Here is a 19,415-nt window from a genome sequence, read left to right as displayed (position 1 = left end):
TGGGATGTTTATTCAATTAAACTCCATCCCTTCTCTTCCCAACTCCCCCATCATCCTAGAATCTGTACCAGAAATGCACATGCTTTCTCTAAACTAAAAAAAGGTTTCATAGGCTCTTTTTCAAAACTTATACGTATGACTAAAAATAAACAGATAAACATGTAATCCCTTCAAGTGAAGAACTGGAAATATATATATATTTCTCTGCCAATAGCATTTTCAGCACCACAGATTTTGTTTAAATCAAGCATACTTGGGGCTGGTGTTGAATGTGTAATGAGGAAAAAAACTCCGAAGCTATTTTCTTGCATATTGTCTTGTACATATATTAAGTTGACAGAATTTTATACAAGCCTCTTTTGTCCTCATCAGTGACCTAGTTTCTTTTCTCCATTAAGAATACACACCACTCTGACTTCCTACAGTACCTGAGATTACTCATTTTTTCTGAAGTATCGTGGCAACATTATTACTGCTGCAGTCTCTGAAGGATCTCCTTCTCAGTGCTTTTCACTTGCAAGCTTGGAATTTCTATTTCTCTTTCTTGGTCCAGTGGTTGCGAGACCTGCAAATTCTGCTCTGAGTATGAAAGTTTCAACTCAAGCCCCACCATAGAGAAAGGTCTGGTAGTTGAGATTAGAACTCCTACACCATAATCCAACTGTTTTCATTGAAGCTTGTGTAAAACATAAAAAGAATCCAATTTATAGAGGGCTCTACCTATTTGGACCAGTAAGGCTGCTAAAATTAAAACATTTATTTATTTATCTGATAGGAATGCATGAAAGCATTCATTTCACAGCATGTTGAGCTGTGTATTTTAAAATCTATGGCAGCATATCGGCACCAAGGAAGCACCAAAAAGAGATATAATTTGATTTTTACTAACAATATTTTAACTTTTCCCCCATTACTTTGTGGTCTTCCATGTCCTCAAACACTTTAAAACATTCACCAGAAAACTTGTTGGAATGGCCTGAAAAGAAGATTTTTTGACCTGCTGCACAAGGATGAAACCACATTTTGCAACTGCACTGTTTAATTTGGTTTTGGGTTTTTTTATTGCAGAATATTTTTTCTCCTGGCCATTAAAATCCATTTTTTCATTACTATCACTATAACAGAGCCATATTTTACAGCTGGAGCTCACAGCACAACCTCAGAATATCAGCTGTTTCAAAGTACTCTCACTTAGATAAGTTCATGATTATTTTCTGAGGCGGATCTCTGTTTTACCACTCCTTAAAATAGCATTTATGGAACATCTCTGGACATTTATGCCTCCTAGAGGTCAAGAAAACAGTCATAAGCAGCCATACCATTCTATGATAGAAATCTATTAAACAAGAACCCACAGGAGGGAGGTGTTTTCTCTATTCACCACCCTCCCCACCTTCCCAAGAGTTATGGGGCTGTTTCAACTCCACTGGTTTCAGAACTCATAGCTGCACCATATTCTTTCATCTTCCCCTTCTACAGCAAGAGCCTAATGAATCAGACTGCAACAGTCCTCCCCCATGGAAAATGAATTTGCCTTCTCAACAACATGTGGAGTTTAGCTCATGATACTGGAAAGAAATAATAATAATAATGAACATCACTCATGTGAATCAGTGGATACATCACTACAAGACATCTGTCACCAACAGAAAGTCCATTTATTCATGGAACTAGGGGAAAATAAGGATAATGATTTCTAAATTCCATTTTATTGCCAGTTAAACTCAACAGAACTGACTAGTTTTTGAAAATTAAAAAAAAAAAAAAATAAATCCAAAGCCCTGTTTGCAAGTTTACACTGATATTCAGGTCAGTTGTTAAATGTATGTTTCATGAATACATCAGATTGTGTAAAAAAGGTTTTTGTTATTCACAGAACCTACAGATAAATCTGATTTATATAGAGAAAGCTCAGTGTCATCACTTTGCTGGGAAGCCCTTCATGTTCTCACTCACTGTCTTATTTTAAATCTCACTGTTCAAATTCTCTGAAAGGATCTGTTTTCTTGCAGCCCACAGAAAAGACTCCCACCAACATTTTCATGGGTTAATGTGTTGAAAAGTGACACAGACTGATGATCAAATTTTTTAAGAGGGACACTCTCAGGGAAAAGTAGTCTAGGACCCAAATCAGAGTAAAAACACTTCATATTTATCAAAAGCATCAGACCAAAAAAGACCCTATATAGAAACAAAATGTATTGATTAAACATAGTAGCTAGGAGAATTCATCCACTGGAAAAACATCAGTTCCTTGATAAACAGAATGACCAACACTCCATTCCAATAGCACTTAGTACACTGAATTGAGCACCGTTAAACCTAATATGAAGAATGAACCACATATTAATTACAAAACCTTTGCACTATATAGTAGTAGTTCAACAAAATAAGCTTAAGAAATCAATTGCACTAGCAGTCACTGGTTCCATTTCCAACAACACAGTCTGTACTCTATCTGTGTTGATAAAACTTTTTGCAGGGAAACCTAGAATTCTCCAGTTGTGCACACAGTATTAGCAGATTTTGAACTGTATGTCTCCATTCTTTAATTAAGCAGAATAGACATATTTATTTTTCAGGAAAGACACAACGAAAATAAACAAAATAAATATATGGCAGGGAATATCCAGATACGCTGATTATTGGAACAAGCTTTTTGCTAAACATCGGGCTAAACATCGACGAAGAAGAAACAAGAACAGTGACACATTATCTCTCAAAAGATCCTTCTCTGTCTTGGAATGTGTATCAGGCAGAATGACCTCAATGAAGAAAAAGCATATGAGATTGTGTCATTACAGGCTGGAGGATTGATTTAAAGCAAACCAGATAGTCTTATTTTTGGGAATTCTTAATCAACGATTCTTAGTTCAACTGTCACCTCTACAACACTAATAAAACATGTTCTTTTAATAAAATGTTTTCCATTTAACACCTACTATCAGTTAGAATCTGAAACACAGAACATGACAATGACAAGCTGCAGGATGTTTACCATACCTCAGCTCCACCCATCCATTTTGGTTCATCAGGAAATTCAGCACATAGGATATCTTCTGACTGGTTAGTTCCTAATACGTGATAATACAACTTTTGGTGCAAATTAGTAGAGGTCTCAGTGCCTAGTGAAATGCAGATATTTAAACCAATTAGTTCTCAAAGAAATCCAGCAATAACCATATGCAACCCTTAGAAATATCTGTATCCCTTTGTATATGAAAGAGAAATTCAGCAGAGAGAACTAGGAATGGTTCCAAACTACAGCCATTCCCCTCCAAACAAACACCCTCCTCCAAAACAAAATAAAACTTCACACTGCAAACCTCTTCAAACAGTTACCCTTTCCTTTTATTGCTGATAGTATGTTCTTCACATTTAATATTTATCATTTCAAGCTTTGTTTTCTAGAAATACAAGCAAGCAAAGCAAGGAAAAACAACCCCTCTAATGATGTTTTCACTCCCATTTTACCCTGAGCAACTAAGGGGAGATTTACTGCTAATTAACATTTCTGAAAACCTTCATATTTCCATTTGTTGAAAATATAAAAGTGGTGTATTTTAAAGCACTGAGGAGTTACAACTTTTTTGTAATTTTCTTCTTGCAATGTTTTCCAACACTCCAGCTTCTGAACTACAAATATGAGGTAAAAAAACCCCAACAAAAAAAAAAGGTGGGTATCTATCTTGCAAGTTAGGCAAAATGATAGGCTTCAAGAGCAAATACAGAGGCAAAATTCAGGTTCTCTCCAGTTTAACAAAGAGCACAGCTCCAGAAAACTTTTCAGTAGTTCTGCCTTATAGTAAGAGCTGCTAAATGCCTTTCCTGCTGACGCTTCTCAGCACTTTATTCCACTTTGTGTGCTGCTCCTCGACTTCTGCTAGCATAAACATTTTGTGTTGTTGTACTGTGAACCACAGACGAATTAATCTGGTCGAATAACAAAAGCCTTATGCGTCAGATTGCTATTCATCAGGTCAGCATCCCAAACCAGCTCATCTATGCCCACACAAATACATAAGGGGAAAGATCTAAGTAAGCTGTCACCAGACATCTAATTCTACCCAATAGAACCCTGTATGAAAGCTAAGTAAATCATTCCAGACAAAAAGAAAAGGAATATCAAACTTTTAAAAGAAAAACAGGAGCCAAGAAGATACTCACAGTAACTGAGCACAGGCTTTGGCCATACAAGGCGTAGTTTGATCTCTAACTGTATAAACTAGTACAGCTAATTAGTTCAGTATAAAGTGAAACATTTGTTGCACCAATGTAGTGCAAAGGTCATTTTGCTTCCACATAGCATGCAATTAGCACACTCATACTTACCATCACTTTTCCCATCTTGTTTTGGATAGCAGTTGTAGAATATGCCTCTTCCATCATGGGTCCATACCATGCAACTGAATTTAACTCTCTCCAGTGTATCTGGAAGATCCTCAGGACCTTCTACTTTCATAAACTTGATAGTAACCCAATCAGAGCCACTAGAACTCAGGCCATATGCGAAGTATTCACCGTCTTCACTGAATGCATAACCTAGGAAATTGGAAAGAAACAAGATGAAGTGAAAAGCAGCACAAGGAAACAGTATTTTCAAAAAAGTGCTAGTTATTTTGCCACACATCTTTTTATCATCTACTACATGCTAGACAAATCCCAATGGAAAACAGATGAAATTGGGATACTAGTTAAAAGAACTGTGTTCACCAAACACTGAGAGAAGACGGTTTATTTTCTAAAAGACAGTGCAAGCAACTACATCTGCTATGACTTGGGATGCACAGCACTTTTATCAATTTGTTCACAGATCCAAGTTTAGGCAAGGATATTCAGTAAGTATTCATGTTCAGTAGCATAACTTATGCTCAACATCTGAATTATGATTTGAGTCATATTTCTTCTACTTTCCTGAGTCTGGGGGGAAGAGTTGGAAAATGAAAATGGACACAAGTAGAGAACTTAAAAGTGGTATTTTCAGAGAGAAACAGTATCAAAGAAGCCCACAGAAACTGCGATGCAAGCAATGTATCCTCAAATAATGTAAATACCACTTAAAAAATGGAGTCACTGAAAACTAGATGCTGCAAAACCACAAAAACTGAAGTAACTGGAAAGCTCTGCCACTAGTACACAAATGTATTAATCACCAGTATTCTCAGATAAGACCTCTGATATTTCCTCACTTTATCCAAACTGTGAGGAAAGCACTATTCTGAAAAAAATTCAGAAGAGTTTCTGTCATAGTTGATAAGGATGGAATTCACTACTTGCAAACCAATTCAAGTCAAGAGACTGAATTATCATAGGCCTGTATGGACCTGAAAGTATTCACCAAAAAATGACCAAAAAAAAGTCGTATTTCAAAGACATCATAGGTTTGAGAGGTACTACTGTGCACTCACTATTCTCCCTATAAGAACATAGGAGTGGCCACTGATTCAGAGTAAAATTCCACTTAGCTGTCCTCAGGAGTAACCACAATGTGATGCCTACATGAATAAGAACGATCTTATAATCATAGAATGGTTTGGGTTGAAAGGGACCTTCAAGATAATCTAGTTTCTAGTCCCATGCTGTAGACAGGGGCACCTTCCACAAGAAAAAGGTTACTCAAAGCCCTGTAGAGCTTGGTCTTGAACACTCCCAGGGATGGGGCATCCACAACTTTTCTGGGCAATCTGTTGCAATGCCTCACCACCCTCACAGTAAAGAACTTCTTTCTAATATCCAATCTAAACCTACTCTCAGTTTAAAGTCATTTTCTTCTGTTTGCTTTGGACTCAACTCCCATTGCCTTCATTTGATATCCCCTCATTCTTGTAATAGAAAAACCAACTAATCAACTCCTATTTCCTCTGTCCGTGCTCCATGCCACAAATGATTCTGTAGACCTCTATTATATCCTTGCTAAATTGTCCCTTTTCCAAGCTGATTGATCCAGGCACACTCAGTTTTTTCTGACCTTTGCTCCATACCCTTGATCGTTCCTACTGCTCTCCTCCAAATAGTATTTCAGAGCCCATTTTGAGCTGAGGAGACTGGAACCATATTTAGTATCCCACGCTATGGTATAAACTCCTGGGTTGCTAATGAAATGATGTCTTCTGTTCTGTACTCTATTTCATAGAATCATAGAATCATTAAGGTTGGAAAAGACTTCCAAGATCACCAAGTTGTACCGAACACCATCTTGACAACTAAAGCATAGCACTAAGTGCCACATCCAGTCGTTCCTTGAACACTTCCAGGGATTAATTTCTCCCTGACAAATAAATTGGTATTTGATGTGCTTGTTCGGCTTCTAACGAGAAGCAGGCTGACATTTTCATGGAACTATGTATTACAGTCTAAGCATTGGCAATCACGTGATCATAGCAGCTCGAGAGTTCATTCTATCCATTCCCCTACAAATGAGATTAGGACTGTTTGCCCCCTGTGCATCACTTAATTATCTGCACATAGACTTCTACCTGACAATTTATTGCCCACTCACTATTATTAAGGTTTTCCTGTAGCTCTTCAGCCATTCCTCAGCCTTTACCTGGAATAACTTCGTATTGTCACCAAACTCTGCAACCTCAAGGTTCAATCCTTTTTCTAATATGTACTGAACACTGCAAGTCCTAGCATAGTCCCTAACAGAACTTTACTGATGATTTCCACTTTGACAGCCCATCAGTAATTCCTTTCCCTGCCCTTAAATCAATCATTTATCCACACCATGAGTTTTCCCTCTGGTTACACGGCTGTTGGTTTTCTAAATGCATTTGGAAGAAGACTTTGCCGTAAGACTTTTAAAAACATATGAACCCAATTCCTTACATCTATAGTTCAAGGCAGGACTGCTCACTAAAAAAAGTCACATTGATTCTTTTCAACTAGGTCACACTTAGAGACACATTCACTATTTCCGTCTTCTGTTTTTATTAACTGGCCTTGAACAGACTTATAGGACTTCTAGATACAAGAATCTTGCTTTTACATTAAGTCACTAGCAAGTGGGAAAGGGACAGCTAACAGAAATTACAGCCCTAGTGAAAACAAGAAATGTTGTGATTCTCATAAAACTTAATGCCATATTCCTTCACAGTCTCTTACTTTTTTAACTTGGTGGCTTGTGTTAAAGATGTAAAATACAATTTTAAGACAACTTGTCAATAAAAACACATAAACTTTTTGTCCTTTCTATGGACAGCCTCAAGACCTGTTCATATTTCAGTGGAAGGTTGCTACAGAGTTGCAAAAAAAAGCACAATGAAACTGAACCAAGCTAATTGTTGATACAGTGTAGACTTAGAAGTGTTCTTCTGAAACACTATATAAATCCCCATACGGTTACTGTGATTACTTTGATTAAATTCCAATGTCTGCTGAAGCCTGAGAACCGCGGTCTCACTAACCTCGTAAAGCCACAGTGCCATCATCAGAAAGTTTATTTGGATCAAGAAAAACTTTGGCATCAGCATCCAAGGAGTCCTGTACATATAAAACTCGCTGGTTCTGCAGTCCTGTATTGTAAAAGTGAAAATACCTAAAAGAACACAAGAGGGGAAAATAAGCAGGAAAACTCTTGATTTTCAGTTAGGCAAGCACAAAAAAACTTGTATGAGATTGTCATGAAGGAAATAAAAGCAGATAAATATATAAGGGAAACACAAGCTCCGCAGCAGAGTAGGAATCATGGCTAGAGACCGTAGGATGCATCCAAACCATTATTTAAAAATAAAAAGCTGCGTTTGCCACAGTGCATTTCAAAGAACGCCTAGTATACTATAAACTTGACATAACTGTCTGTGTTAAACATCTCTGGCAGCCACAGCATTTCCCTGTTACAAGAACTGGCACATGTTCCCATTCCTTAAGTTCTCAACTTTGTCATTCATATAGCTGCTTTCAATCCATATTGAGTGGTAGACTTATGTTCAAATGAAACAGAACCAAAACTATTTAATCTGTATTTACTAATGTCCCTAAAACAGTGTTTGAAAGAGTTGTAGGAACTACAGAATTGTCTTTAGCGAGCGATACTCTTCACATCACAAAACACTACAGACCTCAAAGAAATTAATACCCATATTCTACACAAGACAGAGGTATTACACTTTTCTTCCTTCTCAGAACTTTGCTACACAAACCTGTGACTTAATAAACCAAATAGCAGCCTCACCTGGGGGAACAGGGGAATTTATGGGGCAATATTCAAATCTAAAAATAAGTTCATCTATCCCCTAAGACCAACCAGTACTTGGATACAAGCATGGGAACCTGGTAAAGCCAAGAAGGGGAAACTGTACTCACAAAGGCCTGGCTAACAGTCCGAGCTAGTAATATGCTCAAGTAGTAACAGTAATGTTCAGCAAGTGCAAAACTGAAAGATTCAAAAAAATAGAAGGAAAAGAAAAGGAATTTTCAGTTTGACCAGGCATTTTCTTGTCTATTTCACCTCTGCAATGCTGGGCAACAAGATAGGAAGCAAACCTCAAACAATGTGACAGGTACAGCACCTCCCAGTACTCCTGTATGCAGATTCTGCAGAACTCTTGAGACACTGTCCTTTATCAGCTGTTCTTCAGCACTAAACCGGAGTAATTAAATTTCAGAATTTTTAAGTGTCATGGGAAGTTTGGATGGTTCTTCAAACAGAACAGTTCCTTCCCTCACCCCTTACTTAGTGTTACTTAACTTGGTAAAGCCCTCTTGATTGCCTCAAACATCATAATATAGGGGGGTTTTGTATTATTTTTAAATTGTTCTGATTAAACTTCAGCACATGCCAAGAAATAGAGTATCACTCAGAAAGACCAAAGAGACATCTATTACGATCAGAGTAAAGTGTCGTAAATCATAAGCACATTAAGCTCCTGGCATAAGTGTTCTTCCTGGAGGACAGTCAGCTGCATCAAATTAAGACTTTGTATCTTGTAGTGAAGACTACTGCCATGAGCACTTCTGCAACATCAAGCCTTAACAGCATTGAAGGTAACCACATCCAGACATGTTTGCACTGCAGAGAATCTAGAGCAGTCATTGACCAGGCCTGCTCTAGAATCTGCTTCAGCATAGCTACAGCTGGATGCATCACATACAAACTAATAAGCTTTGCCTGACTCTCTCAATAAGGCATACTTCCCTGGATGCAGCATTGTCCTAAAAATCTCCACTGATTCTGGGCTTAAACCTGACACCTCTATACACTGACATGCTGAGCTATATCTGTGACAATTGAAATCAACATCAACTTGGGTTCACTGCCCACATTATTCTTTCACAAAACCCCACATAGTACAGAATTTCTCTCTCTATCTATATCTACACCTTCCCCACAGCACAGATAACTAAAGCAAATTTCCCTCAATATCTGTGCAGAAATCTTAAGACAATGAGACATCCTCTGCTCTTTCTCATGATCCATGGATGATGGTGAAAACATACCTGGCATACCACTCAACCAGGATCAAACAAATCGAAAATATTGAAAAACCTTATTTGTGTTTCCCACAATTAAGAATGGCTGCTTGTTCCCTCTACCTTTTTCAATTGCTAAAACAATCTTCAGATGTTACTAAGTTAACAAGCATTTCATCCCTTTACTCCCTTTCTTTAGAAGCCTGATAGTGTTTCTAACAGAAGTCACACAAAATTCAGTAGCAGCTGCAGTCTCGTAATCTTCGGTAAGCCACAGAAGCACCATCTCTCTACCTAGCCACAGAATTAAAACAGGGATACAAGCAGACTAGACATTGGAACATAGCAGGATTTGTTTGTTTCTTAAAAAACAGATCTTTTTGCATCAGTACTCTTAAATCCTCCAAATTATTTTTCCCTTATCATCATGCAAATAAAGAAGCAGTTTTTCACAAAGGAATTCCCACTGCTTTTCACTGGCTATGACTAAACAAAAGAAACCTACCAGCTGCTAAAAGAATGACCAACATAAGAGCAGTATTTTAGCAAATATTTGGAACAACATGACAGACTTATGCTGTTTCCAGGATGACCAGGCCCGAAAGGAACTCCTCAAAGCCTTACTTTTACTATAATTATTCTACAAAGTTGTCCGAGTTCTGATAAACTCACAGTTCTTCCTACAGAAAGAAAAGACAACAAAAGAACAAGAAGAGGACAGTCAAGCATCTTGTGCTCAGCATCATGCAACCACACTTGTTAACTTTGGCTTACTTTTCCTACTTCTGAACTATAAAAGAATAAATACAAATATAATTTATAATTTGTTTTCCCAATTAGTAGTTGCTTCTGACTTGCTTCACATTCATCACCAAGACGTTCCTCACATACCTTTTTCCTCTCTTGAAGTGGCAACCGTACTTAGGATAATCGTAAAGTTCAGTCATTCGTTCTTTGAACAGTCCTCTGACAGGACACTTTTCGAGAAAGGGTACTGTAAGCTTGTTCTGAGCATCCACAAATGCCTGAAAGAAAGCAATCCCCCCCCAAAAAAAATATGAACTCAAGTAGAAATGCACATTTTCTACAGGAAATGTTTTCAGAAGCAATGCATCACAGATATCTTTCTGCACACATAGGTTGTGCAGTATCATACCTGAAGAATCTTACATGCTTATTTGCATTATACCACAATTCTGTAATAAGACTGAACTTATATCTTGACTAATGTCTCTCCAGGGCATGCACAGGGGTAACCAGCCAAAAGACAAGACATTCCTGCCATTCTCCTTAAAAACAAAAAAAACCAAATCCCAACTACCAAAGAAACCCCTAACAAATAAAAAACAATCAAGCAAAACAAAAACAAACAAAACAAAAATCCAAAAACACAACCCAAAAAAACACCCCATGCTTTTAAAAACTCTCTTTATATTTGCCTAAATGGTTAATATTGCCCACAGACTGCACTATCATTTCAGGAGCTGGGAAGATGATACAAAATCTCACATGCATCATCTGTTCATATTATTAACATAACACACAGAATTAGTCCCAGCCAGTATTTCCTGAGAAGGCCAAAGTGCTGTACACAGATCAATTCTTAGTTACAAAAGGCAAAAATATGCAATTTCTGAAAGCTTTGAGAAGTCTGGTTTCTTTAAAACATTCCAACTCCCTGTCACAAACACTTAAGGACAGTGGTCAAAATCATTACCACACCAGCTGTTTGCTAGAGGTTGCCACTCCCATGGCATGCATGGAAAATGGGGTACTCTACTGGTGTTTCGCCATCCCTATTTATAGCATGGTACATTAACATAAAATTAATAGCTAAGCATCTTAAGGTGAATCACAGCTGCTAACAAGCAGGCCTTTCTGAATCTAACATGAAGTAGGTAGGACAGGACACTGCGTGGCTGTAATACACAGCCAAATGTCGCAGTGACAGCAGCAGTATCGCTCTTGGACTCCAGCCTCTTGCCTAGAGCATGAAACCCTGTCTATTCATCTCCTGCATACACAGGTCTCTTTCTCAGTTGCTTTGAAAGAGGCTACTGTTTCTACCTGTCCCAAATCTGTCACACAGCAATCAGATCAATGCATTGTAACATCTGAGTTACACTTCGTCGCAGGACAGGAACTACAGGACAGTAGGGCTACAAATGTGTTTTGCAGTTCTTCAGAAAAGCCAGCTGCTGTCAGAGAGAGTACCTGGCACACATATACCAATTGCTACCAATGTTTAGTCATTTATTAATTCTTCAAGTGAAGAATTAATATGTACACAGCACATCCCAGTGATAAGTCAAAACAGCGTGCAGCGTCCACATTGCAGTGCTATAACTGTTCTCCCCATCAGATGATGAAAGAATTTAACCAAATCTACCTAAGAATTATGTGTCTCTGAATTTGTTTTCTCTAAATGGAAACACATGAATTTCAGACTACATACACAAAAATCTAGACAGTGGATCCTACACAAATAAACTAACTTCTCCAAGGGCTGTGACATTTTCAGAGAAAAAATGGCTTATAAAAACATGTATACAACCATCCATTGTACTGGATGGGCAAAAGCACTTTTCATTTGCATTCAGTGGACAGAAACTGGCACACGTATTTTTTTCATCTATCAATAACACAATCGAAATTACACCACCACTGCAAGGGTATACTGGAACTGTACATTACTCACTTTTAACTGCAGACACACCTTACCACATTTGCTTTCATTACTGGTATTCAAGGAGGAGACACAAATTTTTTCTTACAAGCCTTCACTGCATAAAAGCATGGTTACATACTAATTATTGCACTCACAACTGAATCATTAGTAATTTTGCTTTTACAGGAATTTGACGTATTTTTCTCATTTCCTCTTAATATGCACCAAATATTCCAAGATTATATGAAAAGGGGAGTGCCACTGCTGTCTGAAAAAGGAGGAAGGAATTACAGGTTTTTGAAAGAGTTCCACTGAGAAGAATCCGGTCCAGTTTGGCAACTTTCTGTTCTTGCACCTTTGAGCATGAGGTTGCACTCATGTTCAAAAAGCAATACCTAATTGAAATATTGCTCTAGGTGAGGTACAGGAACATATGTCACCAGAAACTCTCACAGTAAACAACTCCATCCACCACGGTGAGCAAAACATGTGCCACTCATGCTACAGGGCTAACAGTAACTGTACATCTTCATGAACCTAAAGAGAAAGATTTTTATTATACCTGCATCTGACAATCTGTCATAAGGTTTGAACCAGGACAGAATTTGCTAGCAGAAGAAAGAACAGAGTAAGGGTCTAAAGCACTGTACTAAGAGTAGAGATGCTCTACTTGAGGCTGAAGTGTTTGGCCATTACTCGAGCAGGCCAATTGTTGTTTTTGTTTTTTTTAAAAAGTGTAATTAAATTTCATCTAAGAAACACAAGCTTTTTTTGACCATGCCATTTTAAAACCTATCAGCTTTCTACAATCCACTAAGACACTCTCTCAAGACAATGATTTCCACTCACAGCATACTTTCCATGGAGAAGTCTCAGAATACAAACTGGTTTAACACTACTAGTCTTTGTTATTTGTCTGCAAAATATTTACAGTTCATATATACATTCTCAGTAAAAGGTAGTTCAGTGCAACTCCTACAAGAGGGCACATACCTTTGTTAAGTATTACAAATTAAAACTAATCAGACTTCTTGTGGCTTGCCTCTTGGAATTTACTTTTTTGGTATTTACAAAGAAAAATTAAGTGCAATTAGAAATGTATCAAAATGTGAACTAAACACTGGTCTCTAGTAACTAAAAATCCACTTAATTGTATTTTTGAGAGTTTTGATTCTAGTCTTAATCCAAGCATACACGTGTTCATAATAGTACAACCTGACCTTACATGATCCCTGCTTTCTCATCCCTTGTCCATCCCTTATCTCTGGAACTAGCTGCTACACCATCAGTGAGTTAGGGTGCTATATATGACTGACATAGTAGCAAAAGACTTTGCTGCAGTCTAAAAAAGAGCTTATCTCCCAGCTTATTTCCCACAAAGTGTTAAAACAAACCAAGAAGTTGAAAAGTCCAGCCAAGCCAAACCTAAAACAACAGTGAAAGTGTGGTTTTGCAATTGTGGCCTACGTCATTACCAGAAGCATTTTACCAGTGTAGCAGATTTTAACTATGCCAGGGATGTTTCCTCATTTTGTCTTAAAAGTCAGTGGCTGAACAGTAGCAGAGCATGAACCCACATTCTACACTTCCTTTCTCCACAGTCTAATAGGAACTTCCCCATCTGCCCAGGGGTTAATTTTCATTTGTGAATCTGGAGAAGGGAGTTTTGCTTGCTTATAGCTGCCCTTGGTTGCTCCAACCAAGCACACACAGGGGAAAAAAGGGATGTAGTAAAGAACATAGACTGTTAATATGAAAGTTCATACTTCTTGAATAACAGCTTTTGCACAAAAGACTGAGGATGTGACTTGATGATTGGCTTAATCGACTCTTAAGACTGCGCATTTGACAAGAAACAGTCCTGCTTAGCCACATGTAGATTTCAATAACCTCCTTTCTGTAGCAGATAAATGCACCGCATACAGAATAAGATCATCCTGGTGACCTGGCTGAAAAATTTCTAGATCTATCTGACTTTCACCTAATTAAAAGTAGAGTGTGGGTGGCTAGAAAAGGAAAGATCCCCTTCTTGAAACATCTTAGATCCAACTATCATGTGGCCTTGGGGTGACCTATATGAACCATGTATGTCAATAGAAAACTAATCCATTAAAGTCTTCCCTCCCAAAATATCACCTTGTGATGTCTGTACCCATGCAATGGAGGGACAGAAGCATTCATGTCAGCACAAGAATGAGAGGGACGGCAACTACACAGCCACTTGGCTTAATGGAAACATTCAAACTACAATTGAACAGGTACAGCACAATCTGCAGTCTACTCTTTCTGCAAAAATACCTGATTAAGCCAATTACAAAAAAATTCTACCCTTCTGTGTTCACTTGCTTGTAAACTGCTAACTATCAAGGTCCACAAGATAATTTGGACTAGCTGAAGCAAAAGCCAAATATGACTTTTTTATACTCATAACTGTTCTAATTTCCTTCAGTATTAGCTACAGTGAACATCAGGTGAAACTACCATGAACATTTCAGAGCTAAAACCAATCTCACCTGCTTATTTCCCCATGCTTCAGGGAATAGCAAACTTTATGTTTCACTGACTCAAAACAGAAACTAAGTGAAGCCTATTCATTTATTTTCTGTGAGCACACCAATAGTTGACACAACTATTTCTGCTACACGTAGAAAAGTAGAATTCCAACATATTTTTGTATGTATTTGACAGCACGCATTCAAATAATTTTGATTGTTTGCATATGAGAAAAGATTCTAACAATAAATGAATGATGTTCATTCTTCCCTCTTGGCATAAATCAAGTTACACCTACTCAAATCAAGCAAGCGTGTTGTAAACGGGAACTGAATAGGGGCTCTTTCACTACAGATGAGCATAAATGTCCAAGGAATTCTTCTTCTAGTTCAGTACTTAATATGTAGAAAATTAAAGGTAGCATTATGTTGGAGGTGTACACAGGGTATATTTGCTTTTCCAAAAAATGAATGCAGATTTGGGATATAAAGGACTATATAAGGACAGAGAGAGTGACTTGGAAGAAGAATGGGAAGGACAAATGTCTCAAGGTCAGTGACATGAAGGTCTGAAAAGCCTACAAAGCACGCTCCATATTCTCTCTGAAGCCCATATGGTCATTCAACTGTCTCTATAGCAGTGTCTGGTTATTTTTTGATCTGGTAGGTTCAGAATGGCTGTTCTGCAGGAGTCCTGCAAACCATCTCAAGAACTTGGGAGATAAAACTATTAAAAGCTAGCAAGAAAGAGTGGTCATCAGCAACCTCTGCTGCAGAGCACAAAGAAGTGAATGATAAAGGAGATCCAAGGAGTTTAGCACTTCAAGACCATCGTTTTCTGACCTCTTTTAAGAAAGAAGTAAAACAGCAAAATACTTTTACTCCCTTTTGTTCTGTAACTCCTGAAACTTTGGAATAAGATGATATCCTTGCATACTTACACATACAGGAACTCTCTCCACTCTGTGTCATACTACTGCTGCACTGCCAAGGCATGCGTTTTTTTAGTGTAGGCAAGTAAGATATAACAAGATCTTCATTCCACCAATACGACATCTTGTGTCTGGGCTGCTGCACTGTTATGAGGATGTTCTAATCCCTCATTCCTTATTTTGCCTCCTATATAAACTACAGCCTCTGGAGAATGCAGTTCTCTGTCCTCCAGCTGTTCTCACCCAACCTGTTCACAGCATGTGGCTACAGTATTGAACACAGGGACACAAAAATCATGTCTTGGCATTTTCACAATCACAGCTCTTTCACAGCATCCCAAAAACCACTTTAATAGGTATCTGTAAGGCCTCCATGAAAAAAAAGATGTAACCATACCTCCCACACATATATCCCCCTCAAGACTATCCTATGTTCACTGTTTCTGAAAGATACCAGAATTAAAAAATCAAAATTCTCCCAACTTCCTAAATATATAATTTTCAGTATTAACATCCATGGCAGAGTTTTTCACTAAAACCAGATCCCAAACCAAGCTTTTTAATCCCATGAGTCTTTAAATACGCTAACAGATTTATAAGTAGGGAATGAGTTCCTAACTGTACACATTTTATTTTTTCTTGACAGTTACAATAAGTTCAATTTGATCAACCTCAGGCTCATCAAGGTGTATTAAGTAAGCACATACATGACAGAACCTAGAAGGAATCTCACTAATGGAAAGCTACACTGTGGGATATTTTTGAAGGGAGATCCTGCCCTCCATCATCTTCCTGACAAAGCCATGCATACTGGATAGACACCAGTGTTTTAGATCTGGAACTACAATTATCACAAAGTTACTAGCCATTACAGAGGAAACCTCTTCCACAAGGTCACCTACCACTTTCAGGCCACCACCCCTGTAAGTCCCTATGCCATTAATATCAGAGGACCTAGCTCACAGTCGTTCCTATCACTTTTCAGGATTCTCTCTCAGCGAAAGACCGATTCCAACAGCACAGTCCAGCTATACCAGACTGCAGGCTGAAAACACCGCAACACCTGCAATCTATAATAGCAGACACTAAAAAAGCCTAACTTCAGGAAGGAAAATGTTTTTGTTTTTATTTTGCTTTTAAAAAGGATTAAACAAAAAAATATACTCACACACTCGATCACTGTATGAAAAGCAAGCCAAAGAAGTTTTCTTTCTACCCTTTCCTAACTATTTTATTATGGCAATTTTAGATGTACTTAGGACAGTGGATAAAGCACTCTGAAATCTGAGTGTGTCTCTTCAGTGTGACAACACCACTTTGAGCATTCAAATTGTCTAAGAAAAATGGGTGCAAGATAAACAAGGCCTTAATTTTGCAAATTCTGTGATCTAGGTTATACAAAGTGTTCCAGTCTTTCACAGAACCACAGAATGGTTTGAGTCAGAATGGACCTTAAAAATCATCTAGTTCCAAGCCCCCTGCCAGTGCAGGGACACTTTCCAGTAGTCCAGGTTGCTCCAAGCCCCATCTGACCTTTCTCCCACTAAAATACAGGGACAAAATAACAGCATTGCTCTTGGCGCCATGAGTATCACATGAACTACACTTCCATTCACTATGTAACTTTTCAGAAAGTACTGGCAGGTTCTTCAAAACAGACTCTATAAAGGAGAACCATGTGAAAACAGTTATTCTCATACAAGGAAAGGTTACCTTTGTCTGTTCGCTATCAGGATCTTCAAGCCAGCAGTATGGGTCGCTTATTTTACATCCATGGTAATCCTGCACCTGAATTCATAAAAGACAATAATTTTTAAAGAGACATACTCGCAAGCAAACTCGGTCCATCAAGGAATGATAGTCATCACGATGAAGGGTATTCGGAATTTCACGAAAACATACAGTGCTAAGGAGCAAAGAAAGAGAAAAGCAACACATTGCTCCCAGGTGAGTTGCTAATATAACCATTCTTTGGTGATGGCACTAAGGCATCACTAAGAGTAGTCCTCAGAAAAAACACAGAGCACCAGAAAAAGGGTGAAATGAACATTCAGTCCTACCACAAGATAGATTAGTAAGTAAAAAATCTACCCCACTAAACCAATATCCCTAAAAAAATCAAACAACCTAAAGCTTCCTCCAAATCCAGGTGTTGGAGCCAAATTATCAAACCTGATTACTGGAGGTACTCCAAATGTGGTTCCTGGTTACACGAACTGTCTCTAGTTTAGTCCTCCCTACTATTGTTGCCCACGAACATGTGCATAATGTACATATATAAATAATAATTAAAAAAACCTCCAACCAAAAACCACCCCCAAAACAACAAGCAAGCAAAAAAACCCACAAAAGACTAATCCACGTGGTTGAATTAACCTGCTTACTTCCTTCAGTATACAAAACAGGACTAGATACCTCCTGTTAGGACTTGCACAGTTCAGCCTTTTAGCCAACTACGAAAATAAATACTTTAGTTTTTACAGCTTTGGCTCATGGGGGCAAACATTTTGGTTTAAATGCGATGTTAGTTCTGTAAATAATTACCGGGCCGGTGCCCAAAGCACAGCGCTTTGCAGAAGGGAAAAAAAACCGAACACATTTTACTCAAACTAACACCGTAATCCTTGTGTATCCAGTTACGGTCGGAACATGAGGAGATAGGACTATGTTACAGATGTGCCATCCTATATAAATAGACTATTTGTTCCTCTGCTGACGCTACTCCAGCCCCGGCGGAGGCCTGGGCTTTCCCTGCCACATGCAGTGGTGCCGAAGCCCCGGGATCCGCCGTGGGCTCGGCTGCTCCTGCGGCCCCGGCCGGCCCCGCACACGCGGGACGTGCCCGGGGGCACCGGCGCCAGGCCCCGAATCCCGCCCCAACCAGCCCCCGGCAGCCGCCGCGGCCCGCAGGCGTGACAAGCCCGAGACCTCCGCACGGAGCAGGCTGGAGCCGAACAAAGCCCCGAGAGCCGGGGCAGCAACACCCGCCCCCAGGCGACCCGGCCAGCGGAGAGCCCCGCGCCCAGGCCCGGCGGCCGCCGCACGCCGGGGGCTGCCCCGGCCAGTGCCGTACTCACGGCGGTCTCGTCGCGGTACACCTCGGGGTACTGGAAGGCCTGCATGGCGGGCGGCGGCGGAGAGCGGCGAGAAGAAGAGGAGGAGGAGGAGGAAGAGAAGGAGGATGAGCAGGAGGCTGAGGTGGAGGAGGAGGCGGAGAGGCGCGGCGGCGGCGGCGGGGCCGTGGCTGTGGCTCGGGCCGTGGCGGCAGCAGCCGGCAGCAGGCACGCAGCGCGGCACAGGCGGAGCGCCGCCGCCATACGTGGCGCCCCCTGCCGGGCACGCGCGGCACCGGCGGCACAGGAGGGGCCGGGCCGAGGGCTCGTCCCGCCCGTCACCGCTGCCCCCGGTCTCTGCTAACCCCTCCTGCTCACCCAGCTCCGGCGGAGCCGTGTGTCGGGCACCGCTCGGGTCTCATCCTCCTTGTAATGAACGTTTCCAAAATAATAATAATAATAATACAAATTTAAATCTTAGATTTTCATTCTTTTTCCTTTCGGTTCCTGAGCGTTGGCAGAGGGTCTGACCTGCAGAGCTGCCTCGAAAACAGCAGCTGATTCCTGGGGAGGGGCTCGGCAGCTCGAAGCCGAGGCACAGATCACAGAATCGAGTATGCTGGAAAAGACCTCTGAGATCATCGAGTCTAACTTATGACCGAATACCACCATGTCAACTAGACCACTGCACTAAGTGCCACGTCCAGTCTTTCCTTGAACACCTCCAGGGACAGTGACTCCACCACCAACCGGGCCAGCCCATTCCAATGTCTAATCACCCTTTCTGTGAAGAAATTCTTCCTAATGTTCAATCTAAATCTCTCCTGGCTCAGCTTAAGACTATGTTCTCTTTTCCTAT

The 19,415-nt window shown here is 39.8% G+C and overlaps 1 protein-coding gene across 1 annotated transcript in view; it reads right to left on the bottom strand.

Moving 5' to 3' along the window:
• PREP (prolyl endopeptidase) overlaps positions 1-18,841 on the bottom strand; it is an 89,677-nt gene extending 70,836 nt beyond the window's left edge. The window contains exons 1-6 of the mRNA XM_064649865.1: positions 18,581-18,841; positions 17,217-17,291; positions 10,303-10,436; positions 7,407-7,537; positions 4,333-4,542; positions 3,004-3,125 (exon numbers count right to left, since the gene is read on the bottom strand). Coding sequence (XP_064505935.1) covers positions 3,004-3,125; positions 4,333-4,542; positions 7,407-7,537; positions 10,303-10,436; positions 17,217-17,291; positions 18,581-18,820 — 912 coding nt within the window. The 5' untranslated portion in view covers positions 18,821-18,841. The remainder of the gene's footprint in view (positions 1-3,003; positions 3,126-4,332; positions 4,543-7,406; positions 7,538-10,302; positions 10,437-17,216; positions 17,292-18,580) is intronic.
• Between the last annotated feature and the right edge of the window lie 574 nt (positions 18,842-19,415).

This window comes from Pseudopipra pipra, chromosome 3 (assembly GCF_036250125.1).
Source record: "Pseudopipra pipra isolate bDixPip1 chromosome 3, bDixPip1.hap1, whole genome shotgun sequence".
Classification (NCBI taxonomy): Eukaryota; Metazoa; Chordata; class Aves; order Passeriformes; family Pipridae; genus Pseudopipra; species Pseudopipra pipra.
The sequence above is the reverse complement of the archived record's forward strand: the minus strand, read 5'-3'. Positions and strand labels throughout refer to the sequence as shown.